Source organism: Armigeres subalbatus, chromosome 3 (genome assembly GCF_024139115.2).
Source record: "Armigeres subalbatus isolate Guangzhou_Male chromosome 3, GZ_Asu_2, whole genome shotgun sequence".
Classification (NCBI taxonomy): Eukaryota; Metazoa; Arthropoda; class Insecta; order Diptera; family Culicidae; genus Armigeres; species Armigeres subalbatus.
In genome coordinates, this window is record NC_085141.1 from 374390908 (window position 1) to 374411146 (window position 20239).

The 20239-nt window shown below is 43.8% G+C and overlaps 1 protein-coding gene across 2 annotated transcripts in view; it reads left to right on the top strand.

Annotated features, from left to right (window-relative positions):
* The first annotated feature begins 388 nt into the window (after positions 1-388).
* LOC134226524 (sorting nexin-17-like) overlaps positions 389-20239 on the top strand; it is a 35918-nt gene continuing 16067 nt past the window's right edge. Inside the window, exons 1-2 of one of the 2 annotated variants that reach the window (XM_062707355.1) lie at positions 389-548; positions 1553-1838. In XM_062707355.1, the coding sequence (XP_062563339.1) occupies positions 1776-1838 (63 nt within the window). In that variant the 5' untranslated portion in view covers positions 389-548; positions 1553-1775. Of the gene's footprint in view, positions 553-1552; positions 1839-20239 lie in introns of both variants that reach the window. The other variant, XM_062707356.1, reaches the window with a different exon arrangement.

The following is a 20239-nucleotide window of genomic DNA, read 5'->3' on the forward strand; positions in this document are numbered from 1 at the left end:
CAGACAATTTAGCAACGCTGTTACTTTCGTAAACAAACGCTGCCAGCACTTGCCGTGGCGCAAAATGTTGGAGCTCGAACATGACTTTGCGCATAATGGCATTTTCAGATTTCGTTATCTAACGTCCAACAGTGCATTATCACTAGAATAAAAGTACAATACAAATGAACAAAGTACCATGCATAAACTAGACGACTTCATCTTGCCAATGTAAAACAAATTGTTTATTCGACAAAACTTTTCGTATTTTTTTTCCTTTTTAATCGCAATACCTTTCAATCCGCAGCAATAACAATGTTCATTTGGCTCAGCTTCTGACAGCTCTCAATGTTCGATTGGCTCAAGATGGCCGCTTTCGCATATCTCTGAATGTAGGATCCCTAGACAGGACAGTCTTCTCTTCATTCATCGTTCGTCATTCATTCGCGTTTGTTGTGCAAGTCGACGTAGTCGCTGGAGTGTCGTCGCGAAGGAAGTAAAAAACTGTAAAAAATACTGCTGCCAAGTGCAAAGTGAAGTTTGTTGTCTGGCTGGCTGCTCGGTGTTGTGTAGGTTGCTAAAAGTCGTGAAGGGAACAAACGGTGGCCCCACTTAGCCTCTGGATTATTATTAGATTCTTCGCACAGCAGTTTACTTATGTGCAGATTTGACGAACTTTAGACAATTGTTTCGAGCAAAGGCCACCCTCTTGAACCAGATTGCCCGATTAATGTTGCGATGAGTGGAGTTTTGAAGCTGAATGTTTGGACGGGTTTCGTCCATTAGAGTTACAAAAAATCAGTCCGATGAGTACAGGACTGGTCATACCTCAGGAAAGCGAACAATCGCACATTATTATCATCGTGAAAGCATTCAATGTTGTAAAGTGTTTGTGTTTAGTCAGAATGCTGTTTGTGTCTTGTTCGAAATGGCCATGATCGCCGCCGCCCTGTGGCCAGACGAGTGATTGATACGTCTCATGATAACACGAAACATATTGGAGAAGGAATTGCTGGGTGTTCGCGATAAAAAACGGGATGAAACTGGAATAATTATTATTTTGCATACATAAAATGTTACCGTTTTTCTTTAGTTAGGTACTTAAATGCAGATTAGACAATTCAACTTGAAATTAAGTACTGTTATCGGGTTATCGTCAAATAAACTGCACAATTGTTGCAGAATGGTACATGTATCAAGCGTTAAAATCATATTTACTTGCTCAGTGAAGTCAACGTTTAATGATTTTAATATCGCCCCTCCAAAATAAAACAGAATTTGTTTTCTTCAAGTCGTACATGTTTAAAAACATTCATGAGAATCCCACCTTGAAGTAATCTTCTTTAGCGTTATTGTTGTTTATTGAACCATAGACTGGATGCCCTATTTTCATCGCTAACACCCACCAAACAATGACGAATTGAGTGCAATTTACACTAATATTGAATAAACACCGCCTGAGGCGTACAAGAAAGAATACGGACGCGAATCGAGAAGAAACCCAAGTGACATTGTACAAGAATACGCATTCCTTCATTAAGTAATTCAGCTCTGTGTACGTTGATTTTTGTAGTGTGCGCTGTGCTGTAGGAAATATGATCATGTAGGGCAAATGGCGTGAATAGTAGTACACAATATTCACTAGAAGAGACGATACGAGCGCTTGCTGGTTGTGAAAAAAACCGGCGTCAATTATCAACGGCACTACAACACGACCAACATCACAGGCGTCAACAAAGCAAAACACAAAAGGAAAAGGACGATTAATTGCAGGGCTGCAACGACCAGCCGGCGACATGCATTTCTCCATTCCGGACACGCAGGAGTTCAGCCAGGACAACTCCGGATCTTCTTTTACGGTAAGTGGAATTTATAGGCGTATCGCTTCTGTTTATTCTGATATCAGGTAAATAGCCCACCCCACATGCGCAATCATTTGCATTGGGAACGTTTATACGTTACGTAACGCTTGGAAGGGGAAGGGAGTTGCTGGAAGTGTGCTGATCTAAAGAAAATTTTCAACCGCTTCTTACAAAAAAATGACATAGCATTTACTTCACTTGTAAATACAATTAGATAGTGTGAACTCTCAAGTACACTGTTCAGTAACATATGTGATGAATTATATTTATCTCTTAGCGTTTGTTTTGTGTAACTTATCTTCTTCGATTCAAAGAATCTATTTTTAAATTGACCTGCTTCTCCATCTGCTACCGCAACTCGCATCACATTGTGCATCAATATCTCTAGTTTTCCTCTACTAATTTTGACGTAGGGCTTGCGTGGACGCGGCGTGCATGCAGCTTGAAAAAAACGCTACGTGGGCATTGGCCCTAAGTTAGTTTTTTGCCTTTCTCGTACAACAAAGCTGTACCGAAAGGCTATCATTTCACTCTGGAAACGAACTTTTTACAGAAACATCTGATAGTAAAGTTTCTTTTACCATTCGACTCAGTTTGATGAATCGAGGTGATGTCTGTGTGTGTGTATGTTTGTGTGTCTGTATGGTCACTTTTTCAACCTTAAAAGCTCACACGATTTTCATGTACTTAGACCTAACTGATTTTATCCTTTCGCAGAGCCACTCTTCTTATCAGGATAAAGTGCCCAATAGTGGACCCTCCAGCGATTTTTGCATTATTACAGCACAATGTAAACATTTTGCTATGAAATTCCATCGGGAGAATCTACCTTACAGTTCTGTGATTTGATTACATGCATTGGAAATGCTATGGAAAGTAAAATTACACACTTAAAATAAATCGCAGATTTCTGTGAAATTTCACCAAAATCTCAACAGCAGAACTGTTCGGTAAAAATTTTACAGATTTTTTGGTAGTTTTGACAGTTGAACAACGGAAAATACCGCAGAAAATCGGTGAAATAATTACCGAACAAATCTGCTGTTGAGATTTCGGTGAATTGAGGAAAAATTCACCGAAATCTGTGAAATGATTTCAGTGTGTAGATAATTTTTTACAATTCTATAAAAAATAAACACGAGAATGTCCACTATAGGACTATTTAGGGGGTCCATAATAGGGAAGAAGAACGTCCCGAAACGAAACATGAAAATCAAATGAAGTGTCGACTATTGGGAAGTAATTTCCTATTATGGACCCCCAGGGGGTCTACTATAGGGCGAATTTAGTCAGACTTTAAAATGTTAATTTTAATGAATAAGGTCGTGTATTTGAGTGTTTTATGTATGCATCGTGAAGAGGAGATGCAGAACTTGTTATTAGATACCAAGCAGAATTAATAGGGGCAGTAGGGGCAATATGAGCAACCCTCATTTTGAGCTTATTGACAAGTTTTATCATGTAAAAGTTATATGATCTTTAAGAGGATGCTCCACATATGCCTCAACGTGAAAACCGTATTCAAATTCAATTCCAACATGAAAATACACTTGAATATGTAAATTTTCGCTGCATAGTCAAAATTATTATTAGATTTGAAGTTTATAAATAAGGTTTTGACACAAAACTGATTAAAATACAGGTCAAAAATACACCACAATCAAAAGATATATTAAAATTGAATATTGTGCACACATGTTTGTATTGATACAAATCTGAATTTATCATAAAACTTATTTTTTTCCAAAACCAGTCTCTATGGGGCAATATGGGCATACCTGCACAGATCAAGATAACAGGCCCTAAAATGCGAACAAATTCAAATTTCAGTAGTCAAATACAAGAATATTATCATATATGTAAGATTCATTACGGAAAAATTACAACAGCGCATAACTGCGATCACAACAGAAAAAATGACCATTGACCAATTGAAATGTGGCTGTTCAAACAGTGAAGAGTGGCAAATCGGTTCAGTCCGCTGTTGTACGGTTTATTAATTTTATTTGGTATGGAATACTTCAAACTGTTGTAGGAATATCATATTCTACCATATTACAATACTTTTTTCGCCTAATTAAACGTTTTGGATGGGTGGCCCATACTGCCCCAAATGGTGGCTCATATTGCCCCATATAGTCGGGAACACACATTGAAATCAATACATTTTCAAAAGTGCATTCCAACAATTTCCAAACGCATTTTTCGTCATTCATCGACGTAATATGAAAGGTAACATTCTCTAGTATAAGTCAACTACATTTGAATGATGTTTTTTGAGCTTTTCAGCGCTTTTCAGAACGATTTCCTTAGGTGGCCCATATTGCCCCGATCACCCCTATGTTGAAAAATTCTAGTTCTTATGACAGGAAGAGCAAAATTTCGCTACTAGGGCGTCCACTATTGGGCATCTTACCCTACATGCTATTTAATTTGATCAAGATTGACCAATGCGGATAAACCGGGTCCCTTATCCTCCTTGCCTCGATCCCCCCGGGACCACGGGATGCTGCGACTACTTCGGGAGGGGGGGGCTGTGCTCATGCACTTCTTCTAAAATTCCGGCCCCTAGCTTAGGCTAGTTCGCCGACTGGCTTGCTGAGATCCACTGCTACGTTGTCTCGATCCCTCGGCGGTCGTGCCGCAAACTTCCTCACTCGAATCCTCCTGACTTCCCCCGGCGTCGAGGGTGTTCCACCAGTTCCGGTGAAGGAAACTTCCGCACTGATGGTGCCCCGACTACCGGCGGCTATCGCAGGGGACGCTTTCGCGCATTGAGCCGACTTCGTCTTCGGGTTGCAGAGGTGGTCCGACAGTTCCGGTGGTGGATGACGTCCGCACTGGCGGTGCCCTACATACCCGAAGCACTTTCTTCTTCTTTCTTTTTTCTTCAGCAGGTTGTCTGATCGAGTGCCGAAGTTGGTCCGACGATTCCGGTTGGCAGAAGACTTCCGGTTCACCGGCGCCCCGACGACCCGAGGCCAAACACTGCTCACTATGCTGGTTTTTACTCCGAGCCGACGCTTTTTTGCTGGTCCCTTCTTCATCTACGCTGCAGCTCTGACATTATTTGCCTCACGACTCTGCTTACCGCATGCCACGTATCTTCATCGTGACACATTCGCTCTGCGATGTTGTCCACGCTTAGGGCAGGCATTCCTCTTCGTGCTTCCGCAAACCTCGGACAATCGAATAACACGTGCTCTGGAGTCTCCTCTACGTTGATACACGCCGGGCAGAATGGCGAGGACGCATGGCCACACCGGTGCAAATATTGGCGGAAACAACCGTGTTCGGACAGGAACTGTGTAAGGTAAAAATTCACCTCACCATGCTCCCTGTTCACCCACGTCGACACATTGGGGATGAGCCGATGGGTCCACCTTCCATTATCCGCATTGTCCCACTCCTGGTGCCACTTCACCATAGAGTCCAGTTTCACCGTCTTCCTCACATTTCTGGTATCTCTCCGTTGGTAACACTCGATATCCGATATCTGCTAGGGTTATGCAGATTGGAATCATCCCTGCGATAACGAAAACTGCCTCCGAGGAAATGGTTCGGTACGCACTCGCGACTCGAACGGTCATTAGGCGAAACACGCTGTTCAACTTTCTGCGGTTACGTTTCGTCTTGAGCGCAGCTCCCCAGGCTGGAGCTCCGTACCTCAGTATCGAGGATGATACTGCTGCCAGAAGACGTCTACTGCTGCTTTTAGGACCACCCACGTTCGGCATGATCCTTGCAAACGCACTGACCATTTTAGCCGCCTTTTCACAGGAATAGTCCACATGGGTGTTGAAATTCAACCGGTCGTCGATCATCACTCCTAGATGCCTCAAAGCCCGCACGGACAGTATGTTGTGCCCTCCTACGGTAATCTGGATCCGCTGGATCTCTCGGCAGTTGCTAACCAGCTTCTGTTTTGTGGTGAGCTAGCTGCAGCTTGACTCCGTTCATCCAGTTTTCAACTGCGTCGGCCGTTTCCGCCACCAACATTTCTACTTCTTCCAACGGCTCTCCGGTTATTGTAAGGACGACATCGTCCGCGAATCCGAAGATCTTCACGCCTTTGGGCAGCTTCAGTTTTAGAACTCCATTGTACATAATGTTCCACAGCGTTGGGCCTAGTATGGAACCTTGCGGAACACCTGCCGTAACCCTAATCGACTTCTGCCCCGAATTCGTTTCGTAAACCAGGATCCGGTTCTGGAAGTAACTTTCCAGGATTCTACACAAGTAGTCAGGAACCCGCATACCGTGCAGCGCTGCGGCGATGGCCTCCCAGCTGGCACTGTTAAAAGCGTTTTTGACGTCAATCGTTACTACAGCGCAGAATCGATTGCCACGCCTCTTCTTCTTGGCCGCTCTCTCTGAAACTTCAATGACCGTCCTGATTGCATCCACCGTTGATCTGCCTTTTCGGAATCCGAACTGCTTTTCCGATAAGCCAGTCTCGTCCTCAGTGAACTGCGTCAGCCGATTAAGGATAATCCTTTCCAGAAGCTTTCCCAGTGTATCCAGCAGGCATATGGGCCTATACGATGCTGGATTCCCCGGCGGTTTCCCTGGTTTCGGCAGCAGCACTAGTTTCTGGATCTTCCACCTATCCGGAAAGTTACCATCTGCTAGGCATTTCTGCAGCACCATCCTGAACAAATCTGGAAACGCCAGAATCGCAGTTTTTAGAGCTACGTTTGGAATTCCATCCGGACCCGGAGCTTTCTTCATCTTCAGACCTTTCGCCACTGATGACAGCTTGTCGTTGGAGACTTGCATATGGTTGCTCCGTCTTCATCTGCGTACGGTGTAGGCGGCCACATCGTAGAATCATGCTGCGGGAAGAGACCGTCAACGATGATCTTCAGCTTGTCAGGACACATTTCCGCTGGTGTCGCTGGACCCCTGATCCTCGCTGTTACAAGCCGATACGCATTGCCCCAAGGATCAGCGTCAGCTTCCCGGCACAACTCCTTGAAGCAGTTAGATTGGCTGACTTTAATCTCCCGTTTGAAGTCCGATCTAGCTTCACGGAAGATTATCTTACGCTCCGCTCTGACTGTTTCAGACCTTGCTCTCTGGAAGCGTCTTCTGGCTCTGAGACACGCAGCACGAAGACTAGCAAGAGTTTCGTTCCACCAGTAATTAAGCCTCCGGCTTCTCCTTGGCTCCAGTCTCCTTGGCATCGTCGCATCGCATGCCCTCGCAAGAGTTTCTGTCAGCTCATCTACATCGAGATTTGTAGCGCCGCTGTCTGCTCGAAGTGATTCGATAAAGAGACCCTTGTCGAAGTCCTTCGCCTTCCATTTTCGACCGCTATTCCTAATCTCTCGCCGTACCGTCGGCATTCGTGTTCCAACACTATACCGAATCGCCTGGTGATCACTATGTGTATAGTCCTCACTAACTCTCCAGCTCATGTTCCTCACCAGCGACGGACTACAGAACGTGACGTCGATGATGGACTCCCTGCCATCTCTGCGAACTGTACTAACGGTACCTTCGTTGCACAGCCTGACGTCCAGCTTTGCCAGCGACTCCAACTGTAACTGTAACCTCTGGGGTTAGTCAGCCTGCTTCCCCACTCCACTGCCCAAGCGTTGAAGTCGCCTCCGATGATTACCGGTTTTCGGCCGATCAGCTTCTCCGTGATTGAGTCCAGCATCCGGTTATACTGCTCCAAGGTCCATCTTGGGGGTGCGTAGCAGCTACACACGAAGATCCCGTTGATTTTGGAGATAACGAAACCCTCGCTTGAGCTGTCTACCACTTCTTGAATAGGGAATTTGCCCATCACTTGGATAGCCGCAATCCCCGATGAATCCGCCACCCAGTTGCCGTTGTCAGAAGGGATCCGATACGGTTCAGCAATAATTGCCACGTCACACATTGCTTCTGTTGTCGACTGCCACAACAGTTGCTGTGCGGTGTCGCAATGAGTGAGATTCAACTGGATGATCTCCATTAATCCCGGCCCGCCACCGCCTTCTTGTATGCAGGGCATTGAAAGCCACCCGTTTCCGTCCTCCGGTTTGCAGAGCAGCCATCTTGGTTGCTTCGTGCAATCCCTAGCAACGTGTCCTTCTTCACCACATTTCCTACATAGGCCGGATCTATCCGGGTCTTTGCAGTTTCGCGCCTGGTGGCCAAACGCCATTTAAAGCATCGCTCCATCTGCTTGGTGACTCGTGAAGCGAATCTGAACGGGCACACCGACCATCCTACTTTCACCTTGCCCGCCTCCACCATTTTGTTGGCAGCCTCTGCTGGTAGTCGTATCGTAGCTACTTGTGTGCCACCGTACGCTCTCCTCAGTCGAATCGTCATTTGCACTTCCCCCAGCTTACATTGTGACACCAGTGCATCCTTCAGTTCGTCTTCCGTCGTGATCTCGTCAATGTCTCTGCACTCGACCACTGATCCCCGCGTTAGCGCTCTTACGTTACCGTCACTGCCCAATGAGTTGACAATGAGCTCCCGGAAGGCCGAGCTCTTGATCGTGGGATCCTTCTTCAGCTCGAACAGCAACTCCCCCTTCTGGGTACGCCTAGTTCTCACCACTTTCTCACCCAAGTCTTTTAGCTCCGGGTCCTCTCTCACCTTCTTCAGGATCGCAGCGTACGACGTTTTGTCGCTCGCTTCCACGACCAGGGCATCACCTTTAACTCTCTCCCGAGGAGAACGACGTTTTTCTTTTTTCTTCTGTTCCTTCCTCTTTTCTATATTCTCCTTCCGCTTCTTCCTCTTCTCCCGCTGACTTTCCACGGTCTGCCACTCACCACCTTTGACACGTTCCTTCAGCACGCTGGCAAAGTCCTGCACATTCCGTTGCTTTTTCGTGACTTCCTGCTCTCCAGGCGAATCCCTTCCTCGCTTTTCCGTGCGAGTGATTCGAGGACTTTTAGGTGCCTGCTGTATCTCAACTGCTGTATGATCCGCCGCTTCTTTCAGCACCTTTTCAGCTGCTTCGGCTCTCTTTTTTAGCGCGATCTGTTCGTGTTCGGCTGCTTTTACGGCGGACTTGATGCTCGTCACTAGAAGCTTGATCTTCGTGTGAACATTGTGCTTGTCCTTCACGAAGTCATAAAGCTCGTTGACTCGCTTCCGCACCTCGATCAGGTTGGTCCTCTCAAGTTGTAGCTCCTCCTGAATAGCACCACTTTCCGATTTTTGGGTGGACACCCTATTCCCGGATCCTAACTCCTGTTGGCCTGCCTGGTTCTCAGCAGCCTTGGCCGTACTACTGGTACTCGCTACTGCTGCCTGCGACATCACTGGAGATCGCTGCAACTTCCCACTTTTTGCGAAAACATTCGCTCCGCCTGCTCCTTCGTTGATTTTTGTATTCGTTTCCATATTAAAAGGGTCCCCCTCCGGGCCGTTATCTCTACCTGTTGTAGATAGTCGCCTTTTGTGATCCCATGGGTGCCTTTGTAAACAGTGAGGTCCATGCAAGGGTTGACTCCGGTGCCTTATAGCACCGTGTTCAGAGCCGGATCGGCGTAAATCAGGAATGGTGCATCTGAACCTACTACCCACCGGTATAGGTGACAGGTTTTGAGCGTTACCGGAGGCCTGCCAGGTTGTTTATCGGGACAGAGGCAGACGAACCATTAGCCTGCTTGCCATTTGAAAAAGATGTCACTCTTTTTTACTCAGGAAACAGAATAGCTCGGCTGTCAGCCCATATACGCCTAGTCCTATCCATAACCGAGAATCGTCCAATGTCGTTTGCCGTGACCAGTATACCATAATCAGGATCTTACTGGTGTGAATCCTGATGTGCCGGTTGGCACTCCTCTTGGGCTTGTGTGCTTTGAGCGGCGCACGGTCGCTTTGATAGGGCCTGCTTGCAGACACATGCAGCTTTTTATAGAGGATCAACAGAGCCCACTGTCAAACCCCACCACATCCTAGACAGGCCCCCTAACTCGCAGTGGCCATGGGGAGGGGTCGTCAAGCCCTTGGACAAAGTCCCTGCTGCCCGTTTCGAGTGCAACTAGTTTCATTCGACAAAGAAACTTTCCTAGTTGGACACTATTGTTTTTGTTTGTAAATAACTCATTCGGTTTGAATAATATTTCTATTTTTCTTTTAACAAATACGCTGTTTACATGCACACTTTGAATCATTAATCAATTTAGCCGTGACGCAATCCATTACTCTCATAGTTGAGTAATTCTTAAGTAGCGTGATATAATCGCATCAAAACTTTTAACCGCCAAAATGTAGGCAATTTACGTTGCATTTACCATACTAATTCGAATTCAACACATTGAATCGAGAAAGGCATAATCACCACTGGTGGATAAATTTGGGTTTTTTTTTCATATAATCGGGACTCCGAGCATTGAGCAGCTACCATGCTATAATATAAATTACGTTCGCTCGATGGGTTAGAATCCTCGCTATGGCAATATCGGTAATGCTAACTCAACGAGCAAAGCTTTTCAAAGCTTGCAATGTGGAACGTATTGAACACGAAAACTAATCGACGAACAACGTACGCGCTTTTAAGTTGAGAGCTGACTCGCACTCGATGATGATTATTACCGATGTGCTTCAGTAAATGTGTGGGCCAAAGTACCTCAAGTCACACAGTGGGTAGGCCGAGTGAAACGTCACGTCTGTTATGAAAAATGTACTGAGTATGCCAGACGTGACGTCACATTCGGTCGCCATCGGCCATCTTCGGCAACCCAGCTGATAGTTTCTCTCTCAAAAGAGCGAATGTTCGTTGAACAAATACTACTTTAGGGTTTGGACCACACCTGTAGTAAAGCACATCGGGCTCAACATTGGGTCGGAACCGAGGCGAGAAGGATTGCTTCATGCTACAACATGGCACTGAGAAGATACATGTTTAATTCGTTCAGTACTGTATTAAGAGAGCGTACAGATACAATCAACATACGTTCACCATTCGCATGCCATAAGCTTTTCCGAAATCAAGCAAGGGCGTGAAATAAAAGAATGGTGGAGCATAGGGAATGCACCTAAATGTTAAACTATAAAAACAACCATCCATTAAGGTCACTAAAAAACGGCAATTTCAATATATTTACTTACATACTTATGGATCCTGTACACCTCCGGTGGTGCAAAGGGCCGACTTGAAAGATCTCCATCCTGAGCGATGCCCGGCTATCGCTTTAACCTGTTGCCAGGTTAGATTTCGGTCGACTTCTTTTATTTCTTTATTGAGGCTTCGCCGCCATGAGCCTCTGGGTCTGCCTCTGCTGCGATGTCCCGCTGGGTTCCAGTCTAATCCTTGCTTACAGATTTCGTTTCCGCCCCTACGTAGAGTGAGGCCGACCCAGCCCCACTTGCGATCTCGAATTTCTGTTGCTATCGGCCTCTGGTGACAACGACGATGGAGCTCGTTGTTTGAGATCCAGTTGTGAGGCCACCAGGCCCGAATTATATACCGCAGGCATCTGTTAATGAACACCTGCAGCCGTTGAGTGTTCTCCACTGATACACACCATGTTTCGATAGTGTATAACAGCACGCACAGATTTCACGTTAGAGTTGAAAATTCGTATTTTGGTGCGTTCACTTATCTGCCTGTTTTCCAGATATTTCTTAAACTCGCAAAGGCAGCCCTTGCTTTCTTGATCCGTGCGCCTATGTCGATCTTGGTACCGCCGTCTGACGCCATTTGGCTACCAAGATATTGGAATCTTTCAACATTCTCAACATTGGTTGCCCGGCTACTGTGAAACTGGAAGGAGTCACCGTGTTTACATCCAACGATTTGGTTTTGTTGACGTTGATGACTAAACCTGCCGAGGAGGAGCACTCGGCAAGGTCGTTGAGCTTACTCTGCATATCAGAGCGCCGTTGCGCGAGGAGTGCAACGTCATCAGCCAATTCGAAGTCGTTTAGGTGCTCCATGGTTATAGGCTGCCATAACAGCCCGCGGTTTGGTTCACGGTCAATCGCATCTACCAGAATCTCATCGATTACGATGAGGAACAGTAACAATGATAGAATACATCCTTGCCTAACACCAGCTACGACCCGGATAGGGTCAGACAGGACCCCATTGTGCAGCACTCTACACGAAAAGGCCTCGTACTGTGCTTCGATGAGGCCGATGATTTTCTCAGGAACCCCTTTGCGTCTCAGGGCGCCCCACATATTCTCGTGATTGAGACGGTCGAAAGCTTTTTCGTAGTCAATGAATACCAAGTAAAGGGACTCTTGGAACTCGTTGACCTGCTCCAGAATTATGCGGAGCGTGACAATATGGTCCACACAGGATCTTCCGGCACGGAATCCGGCTTGCTGCCGCCGGAGAGTCGCATCGATCTTCTCCTGAATCCGGGCTAGAATAATTTTGCACAGAACTTTGAGAACGGTCCACAGCAACATAATGCCTCGCCAGTTATCGCATACAGTCAGGTCATCCTTTTTGGGCACCTTCACTAAGATACCTTGCATCCAGTCGACCGGGAAAGTTGCGGTGTCCCAGATATTACGAAATAAACGATGCAGTAGTTGAGCGGATGTCATGGGGTCAGCATTGAGCATCTCGGCTGATATGCGGTCGACCCCTGGGGCTTTATTCGATTTCATGCTTTGGATGGCAGTTGTAATCTCTAGCAGTGATGGAGCTTCGGTATTGACGCGTGTTATACTTCGGATCCTAGGCAGATCATGCCGAGGTGGTAATGGCATGGCTGGCACTTGAAAAAGTTGTTCGAAGTGCTCGAACCAGCGTTTCAGCTGGTCAGTTGGGTCGGTCAATAACTGATCATTCGCGTCTTTCACAGGCATCGTTGCATTCATCTTCGCCCCGCTTAAGCGTCGTGAGATATCGTAGAGGAGGCGAATGTCCCCGGTTGCGGCGCCTCTCTCCTTCGTCGGCCAGTAGTCGGCACGTAGTCCTACGTCAAAACCTTCCGTTTTGAAAACATCGATACGAAGCCGATCAATCCCGGCTTTCGAGGTCCACATTTTTATAAAGAGCTTATTCCTCGGTCGAAGACGACCAAAACAAGTACCGAACGACCCATATCGGACCAGTCATTCTGGACATTTTCCCGGATCTTAACAGAGAGTAGGGTTATAGTTATAGTTGAATCTGTAGTTATAGCCCACGTTCGCTTGTCCCGTCGACATGAGCGTTTTACTTCCTTCTCAAGAGCCGCGTATCGTTGACGGGCGTAGTTCGCCCAGATTGTTCTCGCTGGTGACGATGAAGGCATTCTTGATGGCGGTCCATTGGTCTTCCACTCTGCCACCTTCCGGAATATCTGCAGCACGCGTCTCCAGTTCTTCAACGAAGGACCGTTTCACCGTGGCATCTTTCCTCCTGCCGACGAATCCGCGCAATGCGCAGGCGTATTTCGCCGATGAGGAGGTGATGATCAGACGCGATATCGGCACTACATTTATTCCGTACATCAAGAAGGCTCCGTTTCCATTTTCGGCTGATGCAGATGTGGTCGATTTGATTTTCTGTAAAGCCGTCACGGGAGACCCACGTGACCTTGTGAACCGGTCGATGAGGGAAGAGCGATCCCCCGATCACCATGTCGTTATTACCACAAAATTCTGCGAACAGCTCTCCGTTTTCGCTCATTTCTCCGAGACCATGGCGTCCCATAATGCGCTCATGGTTCGAGTTGTCGGATCCGATCTTCGCATTGAAGTCGCCCAAACAGATCTTGATATCACCCTTCGGAATTCTATCTACGACGGCATAACGAATAATAAACGAAGAATGGAGATTAACATAAGAAAGATCATACACACATCACACAGCAGATTTTACTCTTGAATATGGTGGGCACCACTCTTAAACAAGGTGGGCACCACTCGTCGCAAGCACGCTGTAGTTGACAAAGGCAGCCTACTTGCGCCAAGTGGTGTTCTATCAAATAACTGACCCTGCCAGTGGTAATACTTTACTGCAAGTTGAATGCAAAGAGCATGAAAACAAAAAAAAACACATACTGAAGTCTGCCAGAGACCATGGTTTTATTGGAGTTTCAAAATTTTCCTCAGAATGCCACGTCGAGCTCAAAATCTCAAAAACTTCAACTAAATTTGTTATTAAACCATAGTTTAATAACGGGTCAACAAATCGTATTTTTAAAATTTCTTCATTATTTTAATTACTTTATATTTTCAAACAAATGGGTCTACCAAAGACAGCTTTGACAATCCAAATAGTTCACCGCCTGGGTGCAATCCCAGGTTCTTTCCATTCTCCTACTTTGAAACTTTCACTATATTTCTCATATTCTAGCAATGTCTAGAATTGGAAATGGACTTAAATAACGTTTTCATTGCTATCCTATACCTTCAACTTGACTAACAGGTGTCCACTAAATAACGGGAATAGAAAGAATGGCTCGGGAAGAAAACTACAAAGAGTACTGTTCAATCTGATATATGTCTTCAAACTTAGGGCCGATTTCTTCATCACATAAGGTAATATTTATCTGAAATCATTAACTGAGAACGTTAGAAAAGTATTGAAATTCCTTTTGCAATGCCACAAAAAGTGCTTCGACAAAAAAATTTGATGAAGTTGTTTCATGTGTTGAATTGAACCGTTATTCAACTACGTTTAGATATTCTAATCAAGTATTGAATCTAATCCCGAAAATGACAGTTCAATTCCTTCAATTGACTAGCAGATGCTATGGGCTACAGTAAGTTGACGACACATACCACACATTCGCCCTAGCCAAGTAGTTAAAGATCCACCCACTTCACCTAACTAACTTAAGAGCAGTTTCATTGGAGAGCACATTATTATTTCTCTTTTATTGCCCCGTCAGTTACTTGCAATTGTTGTAATCTCGATCCCAGCACTAATTCAGTTCACAGCAAAGATGGTATTTATGAGCTCGCTAGCACATGAATCAACGTTGATCAATCGCAGCTGATTGAGATTCTCCTGCGGGCTTAATTTCTCGGTACATTTTTTTTTTCTTCGCAGAAATCATTCAGCCGACGTAAGTTGGTAGCAGCAGGCACCACCTTATTAGTTCGTTGTTATACAATCGCTTCTATGCGCTTGATAAGACACACAACATCGCGCCAAGCCGAATGTGTTTATCAAGTGGCCGGCATTTGGTCACTTTCCTTTCCTTCTTCGCATTTCTTCGCTGGTCATTCGTCCTTGAGAGATCAGCGACCTCAGAAACTAGTGCAGTGTCAAGTGTATTGGGAATAATATAACAGGTTTAAAAAAAGTGAAACTATTTGCAGCGCATTGTACCTAATTAAATGATAACGATTCCACATTTCATTTGAATATTTCTCAGGGGTGAGCACCAGAGGCGTCGCGTCCGCATGTGCAACCTGTGCACTACTGCACAGGTGGCAATTTTATCTCCTACATTTAAACTCTCGATAGATCTCTTGTCTTTATAATCCAAACATGTATTTGAATTATGTGCCTTTGGTGGATGCTTTATGCAAATTCGACAATTAGATACCTACATAAACGGAAAATATGCATGGATTTTTATAGGCGGCATGTGATGTGAGGCAACCAAATTCTGCGATGGGGACGCGTTATATTTTTCTCTACGACCCACCCACCGACACCACATGTTGTTTCAATACGGAACATTCAGCCGAAAACGCTTTGCCATGCACCATACACGTATTATTTTGTATGTGTGAATCATCTGCTCTAACCGCAATCGGCGATGTATAGGTAGTCAAAGCGTTCTTCGCTTGCAGTGCACGGTTTGGTGCCTATGCCCAACCGGTTCAAACAGCGCATGCGCGACTCGGTGAAGAGAGCGCGATCGGAACAAAATCTATATATATAAAACTCAATGTTTGTATGTTTGTATGTATGTTCCAGCATAACTTCTGAACCCATTGACCGATTTCAACCAAATTTGGAACACACATACTTTATCTTAAGGAGACGACGATAGGGGGTTATAGATACTTTTTGGAAAAGGGGGAGGGTGTGGGGGAGGGGTATTGCTAAGTTATTGATCAACTCAGTGTTCCTTTTGTACCCCTTGGTCGATTTATACCGAATTTGGAACACACATTCTTTGTCTTAAGGAGACGACGATAGGGGGATTGGGGATGCTCTTTGGAAAAGGGGGGGTGTGAGGGGAGGGGCATTGCTAAAATATTGATCAACTCAGTGTACCTTATGAACCCCTTGGCCGATTTCAACCAAATTTGGAACACACATTCTTTATCTTAAGGAGACGACAATGAAGGGGGCCAAAGCATGTTCTTTGGAAAAGGGGAAGGATGTGCCGGGAGGGGTATTGCTTAGTTATTAATCATCTCATTGTAGCCTCTGAACCTCTTGGCCGATTTCAACCAAATTTGGAACACACATTCTTTATCTTAAGGAAACGATGATAGAGGGGGTTAGGGATGCTCTTTGGAAAAGGAAGGGGGGGGGGGGGGAGGGGTATTGCTAAGTTATTGATCAACTCAGTGTACCTTTTTTTAGTGATGAACTTTATTTTTAATTTAAAGATCACTTTAATAAAGATTAAAAAAAAAGTGTACCTTTTGAACCCCTTGACCGATTTCAACCAAAATTGGAACACACATTCTTTATCTTAAGGAGACGACGATAGGGGGATTATGAATGCTTTTTGGAAAAAGAGGGAGGGTGTGGGGGGAGAGTATTGCTCAGTTATTGATCAACTCAGTGTAACTTCTGAACCCATTGGCCGTTTACAACCAAATTTGGAACACACATTCTTTATATTAAGGAGACGACGATAGCGTGATTAGGGATGCTCTTTGAAAAAGGGAGGGTATGGAGGGAGGGGTATTGTTCAGCAATCGATCAACTAAATGTAAGTCTTGAACCTAATGACCGATTTGAACTAAATTTGTATCAAATATTGTATGTCCTAAGGAAACAACTTAAGTGGATGTGGGTAGGTAATTTTAAAAGGGGATGGTGTGAGAGAGGGGTATTGTTTAGTTATCGATCAATTCAGCATAGCTTTTGAACCCATTTACCGATGTCCACTAAATTTGGAACCCATATTCTCTGTTTAAGGAAGACTATATCAGACTGGATAGGAGTGTCATAGCTGAATGAGAGAGATGGTATATTTATTAAACGAACAGCTTAGTATACGTTTTTACCGCATGGGTCAATTCAAACCAATTTTGTAAAAACATATTCTCTGCCCATAACTATTATATAGAGGCTGGAAATGGAATGGAATGTAGGAGGTTGTTGGGTTAGGTATTGTTCAGAAAACGTCTTAATTTAAAATCCCTCTTATTTAGTTCATTCGAGATTTTTTTACATTGTACAATGCTCCGAAAACAAATTTCCCGAATTCCTTAAAAATAGCAAATCCTCGACAATAACATTTTTCCGTTAATAACATTTCCCCAGAAATGACTTCATCTTCAACTTCCCTGAAAATGACATATACCTGAATGAAGCAGGCCATTAACATAACATTATTTGGCTTAAGGTCATTTGACATGAAGGGCATTTGGGATAATTATGAACAGCATCAGAAAAATCTTTCATAGAAAGTATGCATTTACTGGGTTGTTTAGTTATCGATCAATTCAGTGTAACTTCTGAACCCTTCGGCCAATGTCTTCCAAATTTGAAACACAAATTCGTTATCTTAAGGTGACGACTACATGGGGGTTAGGCATGCTCTTTTGAAAAGGGGGATGGTGGGGGGGAGGGGTATTGCTTAGTTATCGATCAACTCAGTGTAAGTCTTGAGCCCCTTGGCCGATTTGAACCAATTTTTCTATCCTAATGAAGCGATTGGGTAAGTCATTTTAAACGAGGGAGGGTGTGAGAGAGGGGTATTGTTTTGTTATCGAGCAATTCAGCATAACATCTGAACCCATTTACCGATGTTCATCAAATTTGGAACCCATATTCTCTGTCTAAAGAAGACTATACCAGACTGGGTAGGAGTGTCATTGCTAAAGGAGATAGAGGATATTGTTGCAAGCGACGGAGGTACTAGCGGGTACCGAGTCTTTCAGCAGAAATGACACACATGTTGTTGTCTGCGATCAGCTATAAAGCTTTGTAACTATTTATTAAATTATTTGCACTTTAAGTTATTTACAATAATACTTACAATTTCGGTAGCGGTATATGGAAAAACGATTTAGTATTTCCCATCGCGTACCTCTTCACTTGCTCTTAATGTTCAGTCTGACAAATTCATAAAAATAGTTCCTACAGAACGAACAATAAGCTAACTCTCATGTGTTTGGGGATGCTCAAGTTTAATATAAATTTATCTTCTACTAATGTTCAAATTCATCATGCGATTTATTTGCAACAGATATATTTATTAAACTAACAGTTTAGCATACCTTTTTATCGCATGGGTCAGTTCAAACCAAATTTGTAACCACGTAATTTCTACCCAAAAGGAAGCTATTACAGAGAGGCTAGGAGGAATGCAAGAGGTTATTGGGGTCGGGTATTGTTTAGAAAACGCATAATTCAAAATCCCTCTTCGGAGACGAGCCAGCCTCGGGCTGAAAGTCTCCTTAATAAAAACACAAAAAAAAACTCTTATTTAGTTCATCTGATGTTCTTTGACATTGTGCAATACTCCGGAAACAAATTGCCCGAACTCCTTTAAATTGGAAAAATCCTAGACTATAACATTCTCCCGGTAATAACATTTCTCCAAAAATGACTTTAACGAAAATGATATTTCTCGAAAATAATACTTCCCGATACACATATCCCAGAATATGACATTTCCCGGAAATGACATATCCCTGAATGAAGCAGGCTATTACTGCCGTAATCTGAAAAAGTGACGTATACGGCATTTTCCAAAAATGGTGTTAACGAGTACTACTTATCGAGCTCCTTAACAGAAAAAGGGAAAACATACATGTTGTAAAATGGCTGTTGCTTCACTTTTCCAGATTACGGCAGATTAACATAACACTATTTGGCCAAAGGTCATTCGTCATGAAGGGCATTTGGGATAATTTTGAACAGCATCAGAAAAATCTTGCATAGAAAGCAAGCATTTGCTGGGTATAAAACAATGATTATTGTTACCCTTCATCGGAATAATTGTTTGCCCAGCGAAAAGCAATGATTAATGTGTTGTCTTCTGGACAGTAGATGTGATTGCCTCTTTAAAAGTAGGCATTTGCCTACTGATCAGACAATGATTCCAAAAGCCTTATTTTAATCAAATGATGAAGTATCAATAAGTAAACACAATTACCCTGTTGACCAATTGATTTTATCATTTTCCGATTGTGAAAAAATCTGCGAACTGAACTGGCAATTCCGAGCAAGGCCGGGTACATAAAGCTAGTTGAAAGAGAAGAGTGAAGCGCGCGCATTTCTGCTAGAGATGTCGTAAAATCCCGATTAATCGATTAGTTACTAATCGATTACTCTCGATTCCTGTCGATTATTGAATCGATTGATCGTTGGATAATAATCGATTCAAAATTAATCGATTATTACAACGATGAATCGATTAATCGAAGTAATCAATTAATTTGCGACATCCTTATGATGTCGTAAAATCCTGATTAATCGATTAGTAACAAATCGATTACTCTCGATCTCTCTCGATTATTGAATCGATTAATCGTTAGGTAATGATCGATTCAAAATTAATCGATTATTACAACGATTAATCGATTAATCGATTAATTTACGACATCTCTAAGTGGATGTACAGAAATTATAATAGTGACAATATTGCGACATTTACTCCTATTTAGACTTACCCTGAATAATTTATTATCACAGTCGAATTTCGCACACGATTTCGCAGTCCGTCAAGGTTACTGCACATATAGGTTATCTAATTTTCCCATACAATATTTGTTTTTGAAATACCTAATTTGGATTAGCCTTGCATCTGGCAGTGATCAAGTTCGAGAGTCAACAACAAAAATAGTTTGTGTTCATCATCACCCCAAAGCGTTTGACAGTGCGAAGTTCGAAAACGGGATGAGTAGGATTATCACAGAAATCTAAACAATTGTGAAAAGAGCAATAATAATCTTTAATCTTCTTCTTCTATATACATAAAAATGAATTTCTGTCTGTCTGAACCTTATAGACTCCGAAACTACTGAACTGATCGGCGCGAAAATTTGTATGCAGAGGTTTTTTGGGGCCGGGAAGGTTCTTAAGATGGTTCGAGACCCCTCCCTTCTTTGGGAAGGGGGGTCCCATACAAATGAAACAGAAATTTCTGCATAACTCGGAAACTAAGCGGAGAATTTTAATCAATTTTAGGCGAAACAAAGTTCGTCGGGTCTGCTAGTTATACATAATTGTACTGATATAATCAAGATAATAGTGAAGTGATGCAGATAATACAGGTATACCTAGATTATATGGACCCTCGCTCGATTATATGGACTTCGATTATATGGACTTTTTACCTCGATTA